The 10,737-nt window shown below is 34.9% G+C and overlaps 2 protein-coding genes across 3 annotated transcripts in view; both read right to left on the reverse strand.

Moving 5' to 3' along the window:
• pals2b (protein associated with LIN7 2, MAGUK p55 family member b) overlaps positions 1-10,737 on the reverse strand; it is a 349,623-nt gene that overhangs the window by 93,290 nt on the left and 245,596 nt on the right. The gene's annotated exons all lie outside the window — the stretch shown is intronic.
• Positions 5,560-9,981, reverse strand: fam221a (family with sequence similarity 221 member A). Of its 2 annotated transcripts, none has more exons than NM_001013466.2 (5): positions 9,819-9,958; positions 9,618-9,732; positions 7,240-7,298; positions 6,977-7,167; positions 5,560-6,180 (listed from the first exon to the last, which is right to left on the reverse strand). In NM_001013466.2, the coding sequence occupies exons 1-5, from the start codon at positions 9,881-9,883 to the stop codon at positions 5,960-5,962; spliced, it is 651 nt and encodes a 216-aa protein (NP_001013484.2). In that variant the 5' UTR covers positions 9,884-9,958; the 3' UTR covers positions 5,560-5,959. The 2 variants fall into 2 exon arrangements, with proteins under 2 accessions (NP_001013484.2, XP_068071225.1); XM_068215124.2 differs by having other exon boundaries at positions 5,775-6,180; positions 7,240-7,297; positions 9,617-9,732; positions 9,819-9,981.

Consider the following 10,737-nt stretch of genomic DNA (forward strand, 5'->3'; position numbering starts at 1 on the left):
AGTATCTACCATGGGCTGAGTATGTACAAAATTCTCTTTGTTAAAACTTCTACTGGTCTAACCCCCTTTCAATATGCCCTAGGTTATCAGCCATCCTTGTTTCCCTGGATGGGGGAAACTTCGGAAGTGCCCGTGGGGGATCACTGGTTCAAAGAGAGCGAAAAGGTATGGGACTCAGCGCATGTCCATCTTCAGCGGGCAGAGATTTACTACTTACGCAGATCGTCACAGCCTACCAACATCCGCCACTAGAGTCCCCGCTCCCTGGGACCATTCACCGTACACTCCCAGATAAACCCTGTCTTAACCTACCACCGCACTACAGAATATCACCATCTTTCCATGTGTCACTCCTCAAACCCTTCACTGATCTTGTTTCTCCTCCCTCCACAGAACCGGAAACTACCAGGTCAAAGAAATCCAGCTCCAACACCTCATGGACTGAGAAGGCTTTTGCCCTGAGGAGAGATCTTGGACACCCCGCGATGACATCTTAGATCCAATTCTCCTTGAAGAAATCCACCATAGTCATTTCGATTGCCCAACTCCTTGAGGGCGTGGCTGCCCCCGCCGCCAGTCTAGGGAGCTAGGAGTCACCTGTGGAGGGGTACTGTTACATCCCTTGCTTGTTCCTGCTCACCTAATCATCGCTCTCCCTCACAAACCACCTCCATCCAATCCCATAAACCCTCACTGGCATTCTAATTACCTGCACCTGTGTCCTCTCATCAAAGGGCACTATAAAAGCCCACCTTCTCCTATTGAAGTCGGATGTTTGTTCTCATTTTCGCTTCTTCATCTTCTCCTCTTCTTCCATGGATGTTCCTTATTAGTCTTTAAATCCTTCACACTGATCAAGGGAAGTTAATATTCTTATATGGTGTTTACAAGAAGATCTATCTTTCTGATGAACTGTGTGTCTGTATACTCACCTATGGATGTTCCTGATCGCTAACATCAGATGGTTACATTACCATGCTGTGGAAGAAGATCGATAACAGCATTAACACCACTCCTTTGTTTTCTCACTTTGATTAAGTGCCTTTGTTTTAAATAAAACTGATAAATAATAACCATCATTGACTTCCTTGTCTACCAGCGTGACAGAGAGATTTTCTTTGAGCTTCTGTGTGAGAAAACTACTTCCTTCTGCCATGAATTCAAAATTTTACATTTAAGCAGTTGATTTCATTCATTTAAATTTGCTAATGCAAAAATGTCACTTTAGAACTAGTATTGAAGTAACGCTGATTTACTTAATTGAAAAGCTTATTAAGCTGACAGTTAAACAGCTGAGCCCAAGCCTCTGGTGCCAATTTGAAAAAAGCCACTTTAGTGCTGGTAATGAAAGATTTAATTCATTGAATTCTCTAGAGTATTATAACAGAGATCCTTTCAAAGAGCATGATTACCTGCATCTGTGTTTATTTTTCAGACCAATCTCATTTTTGTAATAAAGCATTCATTTGAATGTCCTCTGACAAAATGTTTTTAAAGAGCAATGTGGAAAGAGAAGTGGAAAAAGTACTTGAAAATCATACTTAAGTAAAAGCACCATTACTTGCCTAAAAATGTAGTGTAAGTAGAGAAAAATTATCTGTTATAACTATTACTCAAATTATTAGTAAACAGACCATTAAAAACTACTCAAGAATAGAATAGTAATTATTGAATAATACGCAGTAAAAAGCCGATACATTTACATGTATTTGTGGATGTGTAAATGTAACATTATTTAGAGCATTTAATTATTGCCCAGCAAGTAACTACATACATCATAAAACGTTACCCACAACGTCATAAGACGTTAACATTAGGTAAGATATAAGTTGTGATGTCAAGTGACCAAAACTCAATGTCTACTCAACGTCTAAGGACAACGTTTTTTTAATGTCCAATATTAGAAAGTGACCAAAATCCAACATCAAGCCAACATTTTAAACCAATGTCATATGGATGTCAAATACTGACATTTATTAATCAGATATGACTACCAAAATCCAACGTCAGATAGATGTCATAGCGGTAACATCCACACAACGTTATTAATCGCCCATGTCTTGAAGTAGTTCATAATGATGCAATTTACCTTCTATGTGCGATTTGATTGGACAGGAATCATGAGACTGATTTTTCTAATCCCCATATACAAGAAAAAATAAAGTATGGCTGCAGGTTGAAGGAAAACGTGGAGTAAATATAAAAATGTAGGACTATAAAAGTACACATTTTTAAAACTACTCAGTAAATTATAATTCCTGAGAAAAACTACTTAATTACAGTTATTTGAGTATTTGTAATTTGTTACTTTACACCACTGGATTTCTGATCACAATTCACGCATAAAATATGACAAGATACTCAGCAATAAAATCCTACGGTTTAAAACATCCATTTTTTTCTTTTCCTTCGGCTTAATCCCTCTATTCATCAGGGGTCGCCATAGCGGAACGAACCACCAACTTATCCAGCATATGTTTTACACAGCGGATGCCCTTCCAGCTGCAACCCAGTACAGGGAAACATCCATACACACTCACTCACGCTCATACCCTACGGCCAGTTTTGTTTATTTAATTCACCTATAGTGCATGTCTTTGGATAGGGAAAACCGAAGCACCTGGAGGAAACCCATGCCAACATGGGAAGAACATACAAACTCCACACAGAAATGCCAACTGACCCAGCCTGGAGTTGAACTAGTGCCCTTCTTGCTATGAGGCGACAGTGCTAACTACTGAGCCACAGTGTCGCGCTTAGTTTAAAACATGAATAGTTAACATTAATATATGATTTATATAATAATACTAATGCAACCGTGTTTGCATTTTGCCTCTGATAAAATTCAGAAACTGAGGGTAAAAAGTATAGACTTGCAAAAAGAACAAACAAAACAGACAAAAATGGATAATCTTATTCACAATAATATTGCATTTTGTATTTTCATTACAAACTTATTGCAAACTGTAAACCGTTTACTGATGTTGGTTTTAATAAGGCTTTTTAAATGTTTTGTTTTGAATGCATGGCCAAATAAATACAAAAATAAACAGAGATGGGCACAAAAATGACTAAATTTCCTCCTGTTTCTTAGGCTCTAGCTTTACTTGTCAAGACTATCTCCCACCAGCGAGGCTCACCCCACACTTTGAAAAATCCTGCCTTAATCTCTTCTTTGCTAAAAACCAAATCATTTCGCCTGAGGCAAAATGAAAATTTCAAATATTTTCACATAACTTTTTTGCTGTATCCGTTTCTGGCTTTGTGCTTTCTGCCATTATAATAATGGCTGTTGCTGTGATAAATTACTGTTCTAAAATGAAGGTATTTCATAAATGTATTTGGTATGATTGAAAAACAATGGGCACAAGGTCTCAATTAGCTCTTAATTCAGTAGTGGGGGCAGACAAAATTCTTCCAGTGCACTGAAAAAGCTGCTCCCTTAAAAGTCCCACAGTGCACCATTTAAAACCTGGAGCATTCATGCTCACTATGTTCCTTTAACTGAAGTTTAGAATTGCAAAACATGTAGCTTGTAAACCACCTTACCACACATAATTACATGGATGTTTTTGAAAAACAAACCATCATTTATTTATATTTAAGCATGAACATGCATGGCTGGAAAGGTACTAAACAATCTAACATTAATCATTTATGGCTGAAATGCTGTAGGTTAACTGTATATACCAAAGTCCCTTTAGGGCAAATCATTTCACTCAATGGCCATCTTTGAGATGCCTCTCAGGCAGTATGCTCAGGCTTTCTGTCTGAATGGAGAAACATTGAATTCTTCAAAACTGTTTGCCAAGCTTACAATTACATGGCATATTTGAAATCACCAATGAACTTAAACAACAATTGCTTCATAAGTTTCGTTTCTAAACAATCAAATCAAACAAAATCGCCATATTTTCAGGTAGCCCAAACTAATATGCATGCGCTCATCAAAGGAACAAGATCACGACACCAACCTCATTTATGGACGTTCTACATATTACCATCATCTGGATAATGATCATCTGATCATGCTGGTCAACAGAAGTAATCCACAACTTGGTCTTGATGACAAATCTCCTCCAGAAATGACAGTGACTCTTTGTTTACAAGTTTGTGGGCGTTTAGGTAATTGCTGTCATGTGATGTGCGTTTGACAGAACAGACTGTACCTCGCATTTGTTTCATACACATTACAAAACCAAAAAGACTTTTGTTTCCAAGTACACTTGGTTCATTTAAAAGCTTAATGTAGATATATTTCTTTTGTCTGTGAAGCAGGTATTTGCTTAGATTCTGGTGTGTTTGTTGACCCCCAAACTGTCCTAAAAACCACATCTGGTCTGAGTCTCTCCCCTGGAAAATCGGCAGTCTATAGTAATCGATGATTGGCTCCTGTACTAGTAGGCAGGGCTTCATTAGCCATATTTACCATTACACTTTTCCCCATTTAAAACTATACGAGTTACACATTTTGTGTATTCTAGTCTTTGAAATAAATATGTATACACCTAAATATTGATCATTATGTGCATTAAATTACATAAAAAAACAGAAAAAAATATATTAAAGTTAAAATAACAGAAAGGTACTGATTGGTAGTGATAAAACAAATAGTGACAATGTCCCAACATGTTGTGAGCTAGGGTCATTTATTGTCTTTAGTAATGCCCAAATCTTTTTATAATATTCTGATTTATGACTTGAGATGCACACACTCTGTAGTGATGCTGATTTCCGTGCAGATTACAAACTTCTATAAATGAAATATCACACTCATAATTTATGGCTGAATCACAGCTAATAATCTATGCTCATATTTTCAAAGGATTTTAAAAATCCCATATTGCATTATAAAAGGTAATATTTTGGTTTTGGGGTTCTCCAACAACAGGCTGATATGCATGCAAGGTCAAAAAACCTTGTTTCATTGTCTTATAGAATGCGTTTATTTTTACTTAATTATCCCAACAACTCCAATATGATTTGTTCAGTGATTAATTTGGTCCCAAACCCCTACTTTGCGTGAGGCTTATTTGCTGTGATGGGTCAGATGACCCAGTCTGTTGTGATTGGTCCACTGCATTCAGAGAAACGCCCAACAAGGCTATGAAGTAGCTGAGAGAATGTGAGAGCCCAATGCAGGAATGCAATAAAGCAATGCAGTTAAACACCAGCATATTACTTTACTTTTAACCCTAACCTCAAGTAATAACAACGACACACATTCAGTATAATCCAAACAGAGGCAAAAGTTGAACTATTTTAAAAAACTGATCACGTGTGTGAGGAACAGCTGATGGTGGCCTCAGCAAAGGCAGAGTTCTGAAACCCATTTAAATTGGTAAAGGAAGAAGCACGCATCACGTTTTCAATGTGGTTTTGGAAGCGATATGTGAACAGCCCCATAAAATTTTTTACCTGAGAGATGCATTGCAAGCTCTGATCTATAATACATAAGTGATTGCAAGCCATATGGAGCCTTTACAAGTTACAACACACAATTAAATAATGTTAGATATTTTTCAAACTACACAAAACGAGGCAATAATTTTAATAACACTTTGTTATTTATTACATATAATATATTTAAATTATAGAGTAAATTATAATTAAATATTTTAAAACAGATATATAAAGAAAAATAATAAAGTTTTTGATTAAATTATTTTCTTACAATGAAAAGTATTTTATTATTTAAAATAACTATTTATGTCCCCAAATAACCTTTTGTGTGTTAAAAAAGGTTCCATGGATGGTAAAAGGTCCTCATGGATGCCAATAAGAAGATTTTTATCAGTGTATAAAAGCAGCAGTTCAGTAACTTGTAAGTTACTTCTCATTCTAATCACAAAAGATAAAATAACAGCAATGTTTACTCTAGGGGCGTGTGCTAATCTAATGCTAATATCATGTTTGCAAAAGCATGAGTATCAGGTGACAAGTTGCCTACTGTATGCTGTTAACATGTATTCCCTATGCCACTGGGATCCAGTCTCAGATAGCCTTCCGCTAGTGAGCTGAAGCCAGTCAGACCTCCCATAGCTGCATAAGGGACCGCTCTGCCCACTGGATGACCACGTGCAATGCGCTCTTCCCTGGTTTCAATCAGCGTCACATGGGTATATCCTGGCTCACCACATCCACAGGGGAATGGACTTCGATAACCAGTGCAGTGAGTACCTGCAGGTTAACAGGAAATGCAATTCTAAATTTTATTGCAGGGCTAATTCTCTCCAAATATAAAATTATGTTATTTTTTACCGTCATGTCCTTCATGTAATTGGAACACAAATTAACACACTTATTAAGAAAATATGATTGGAGTAAATTTCTGTTTCTCTAATGAAAATCTGTTCACCTAAAACTATCTGAGACTTCAAAACATTTATAAAGAGATTTTTAAAATATTCATATGAAATGAGCAGTTTAATCCAAGTCATCTGAAGATTACATTATTACTTTATGATGAATAGATTTAATTTTGCCTGTTAACAAAATATATACAATAATTAAACAAACATAAGCAGAAGCTTAATAATTCCTGCATGAAAGAACAAACCTCATTGGTTCTTGCAAAAGTTCAAATGTGATTACATGTCAAACAATCATTTTTAAGCTTTGTTAGGTGATATTGTGTCTATATTAGCAATGCCAATGATCAAAATTCCTTTAAATAATTATCAACGATCCTTTAAAGTGAATTGTTTTTTTATTTTCAATTCATTTAATTTACCCCACCATTAAATGTACTTTTAAACTTAATTAAAATATATTTGTTTATTATTTTTTCATTATAAGCATTTTAAGTGTCAGACTTTAAATTAAATGATTGAAAAGTCAGATCTAATTTGAATTTTATTTTTGTTTTGGAGCAATGCAAAGATGAGTAGATCGTTTCCAATTTGGGGTGAACAAACACCGTAAATATATTTAAAATTATTTGTAACATTTTGAAATGCAATGGTGCAAAACTCACATTTCTTGCACAAATGCCTTGCATCTTCTTTGTGCTCACTTGTTGTGTGTTTGCATCGGCAGCGCACAGGTTTAGAGCCGTTGATATGAACATATTCATAAGAAGCACACTGACAACCTTTGACTCTACAGGGCAAGAGGACAGGCCTTTCTTTTGGCAACTCCTCATAGTCTGTGCGATGCTGTTTATACCTGAGAATAAAACAGAAACAACGAAGATTATTTTATGTATGCGTGTGTTCATCAGTGTGATTCTAGTAATACCTGTGTGTACAGAAGCAAGTTGTCTCAGGTCCAATAACTTTGCAATCTATCTGTCCCGGTGTTCCGGAGAATTCAGTTCCCCTGTTCCCCCATTCACAGCGCATGCGCAACTTACGGCTGATTCCATGTACGCAAATCATGACGTCATGAATTCACTTCGCGAACTGAAACAGTTCATGGTTGTTTTGCTGTATTTTCGTAAGCCCAGTGTTTATTTTGTCACAGAGTTTATAAAATTTTGTAATTATTTGCATAGACACACGTGTCTATGGTATTGTTCCTGTTTTTAGCACGCGTTCGCTTGTTTCTTTCAAACAGTTTGCCTTGTCGAAAAAAATAAACCATACTACACTGCACAAATTATAGTGTGTTTTATTTCAGATAAATCACAGTGATACTTGTGTCGTTTTGAAAGACATATTTACGTAGCTTGTCATGTATCTTCAGAAAGTGACTTTACATTAAAAACACAGGAGTACGGATTTTCCCGAAGCAGAGGAAATTGTGTTACCTTCTGAGGATTGGAAAACACAATATACAATGCCTTTTTAACATCAGATTTAAATCTAACAATTTTGTTATACTAAAAAAAAAACATAAGTAGGCGTAAATTAAAAGGATGATACATTAAATTAGTTTACTATTTGAATATTTATATATTTATTATATACATAAACTAGCAAAAAAAGCTAAAATCTTTTAAAACGAACCAACCAAAAATTTGTGCACATTTTCAAGTGTTTAAAGCAAGCTAAGCAATGATATTCTTCATTATAGGCTGTACAATATATCTTATCAGCATTAATATTGCAATGTGCCCATCTGCAGTAGTCACATCTGCAATGTTGAACAGCACAGGAGTTCAGAGTACATGTGATTTGTGGAGTAGCTGCAGATTTTAACCAAAATTAAATAAAAAAAGTATTATTTGCATGTGATTTCAAAAAGTTTAATACATTCAGGCACAAGAAATTATAACTTTTATATCTTAAACAAATATTAATTGTACTTATTTTTTTATATAAAGAAGACTAGTGTTATTTTACATTTGATTATTCAATTTCTGTACTGAATGCTCCAAAAAAAAAAAAAAAAAAAAACACACTGTTTATCTCAGCAGTTTTGTCTTTGCCCTGTTTTTATATGCTTGTAAATTGTTTTATGCATGATTCAACCAGTCCCCTACAAAATCATGCCAATCAATGTAAAATAATGAATTATTTTCTAACAGAGCTATTTAACCAATCTGGTGAAATTGTATTTATATCACAATATATAAGGCAGACCAACGAAATATTGCAATATTAGTTTTATTTTGTTTTTTCAATATCGCACAGCCCTATTCTGCCAACACATGACTGGTGATCAATCACAGGCAATCTGAAAGATCATGCAGGGTAATTACCCACAATTGCCTCATCATTAAAATAATGTTTAACAGCTTTTGTCAATTTAACAAGAACCAAAGGTACAAAAATTGTTAAAAATAAAAAAGTACCCATTTACCCAAGCAGGTGAATGCATATGGTCATTGTGTAGTCCACAAAAATAACATAAATCACTGTAAATACACTTATCTGAACATATAAGAGTTTAGACATAATTATACCATTAAAAAAATGTCACCAGCATCATTGTAGTGCCTTTCAAACCCACAAAAGGTAATATATAGGAGTTAACACTTCTTTGGGCAATGTAAAAAATTCCCATGCCTTTTCAATGGTAACACCCCTTTATAGATAGTAAAAAAGTAAAAAAAAAAAAAAAAAAAATTTGAGCCTATCTTTTATCTGTTTTCTGTGCTGTATCCATAATTGTTGTTTAAAAGCCCTTTCTGCAGATGAAAACTGTTGGAGACAATTATTAGATTAAAAAGACGTCATTGTATTGTTGTTTTGTTTTTTAATCCAGGAAACTTCCATTGCTTACAGAAAATCTATTCTCTTGTGTTTTCATATGCAGATAAGTGACAAATATTTGCATTAACAGTCTATGCAATTTTTAAACATTACAAGCATCATTGTGACTTACCTAAAACAAGAGACACTAATTTTGCAGTGCTATTTTTCTCGACAAGGCTTATTTGAAAGACAATGCTTGTTTGAAAGAAAAACACGCACATCACGCACACATTAACAACAAAACAATTAATGAGTGCATGCAAAAATTACAATTACTAAATATAATAAAAAATGTTTAATGCAACCAACATTAGGCTTGTTAATACAGCAAAACCAACACGATTTTTATTAATTTTTATTTTCAAAACCAACACGAATTGATTCACTAGCGAAGCGAAAGCATGACGTCATTACTGAGAATTAGCGCATGCGCTGTGAAGGGGGGAACAGGGGGAACTGAATTCTCCGGAACACCTGGACGCCAAAACTGACATAAAGGCGGTTCTGTATTCTTCCTGGCACCACTGTCTCTTTGTATTTCTTGTACTCGTCCTCCGAAAACAGCCTTCCTCCATCATCTTCCCCAACAATCCTTTGCAAAGAATAAAGATCGTTGAAAAATAATTACAAAGTCATCTTTAGAAAAAAAAAATTCAGGATTTTTACAAACAAACTCACCTTTTGTATTCTAAATAAGCCTCCACTGAATTGGCTGCGAGTTTGTCGATGTGAATCTTTGCCATTTTACTAACTTATGAGTCTATTTTGCTGTTTTATCTGTTGACATAAACAATTGTTGAAAATGCTGCGGCTTGTTTGGACTTTGCGTCTGTGTTTCTAGGCAACGATCAGTCGTCGCCGTTCTCCTTACGTACTTTAAATTTATATCAAGAACAAAACTCTATAAATACGTGGAAAAACTCGAATTTAGAATACTCACTTCATATTCTGAACGATTTAATTGCGTCCTAGCTAAACTTGAATATACGAACTACATTTCCCATACTGCCTACAAATTTTACGTGAGCGCGTGATAGAAAGTGAGTGATCAGACTCAATCAGAATCGGTTCAAAAACTATTTTACAAACGATTCAGTGATTCTATGTTGCTGTGTTTGTTGTGCTTTGGAACATCAAATATTTTGTGTCCTTAAAATCTTCTAATTAAAACGTAGCCATATAAAATGTCGAAACTCTCTAAATTTCTATACTGCTTCACGTTTTAATATAAATGACGTGAATTGCTACCCCATAAACAATATTTGGTATTAACAGTCAGTTAGTGCATTCAATCTACATCCTCCTTATAACATAACTTTGCTCTTTAAATAACATTATTTTTGATAAACTCGAATAATATATTTAAGTTAATACGCATATTTCAAGATTCTTTATTCGCATTTCGGTCAAATGATGTGTGAACGGATTCTGTTCGTTCAGTGTACTAAAGAACTGTTCAGTTCTGTTCAGTTTAACTCAAAAGAATCAATTTTGGGAATTGGTTCATTCGAAAGATTCGACTCGAAAGAGCAGTTCATTCACAAACCGGACATCCCTAGGGTAACGTGACGTCTCACGCAATAACGTCTTGTTACGC

This window comes from Danio rerio, chromosome 19, assembly GCF_049306965.1.
Source record: "Danio rerio strain Tuebingen ecotype United States chromosome 19, GRCz12tu, whole genome shotgun sequence".
NCBI classification, from domain to species: Eukaryota; Metazoa; Chordata; class Actinopteri; order Cypriniformes; family Danionidae; genus Danio; species Danio rerio.

Bases quoted from the DNA above. Each gene is read 5' to 3' on its own strand.
- fam221a (NM_001013466.2), bottom strand. From the start codon at position 9,883: ATGGCAAAGATTCACATCGACAAACTCGCAGCCAATTCAGTGGAGGCT. The intron at 7,168-7,239 runs GTATTACTAGAA...TTTTATTCTCAG, and splicing joins ACTTGCTTCTGTACACACAG to GTATAAACAGCATCGCACAG. The intron at 6,181-6,976 runs GTGAGTTTTGCA...GTTAACCTGCAG, and splicing joins AAGGCATTTGTGCAAGAAAT to GTACTCACTGCACTGGTTAT.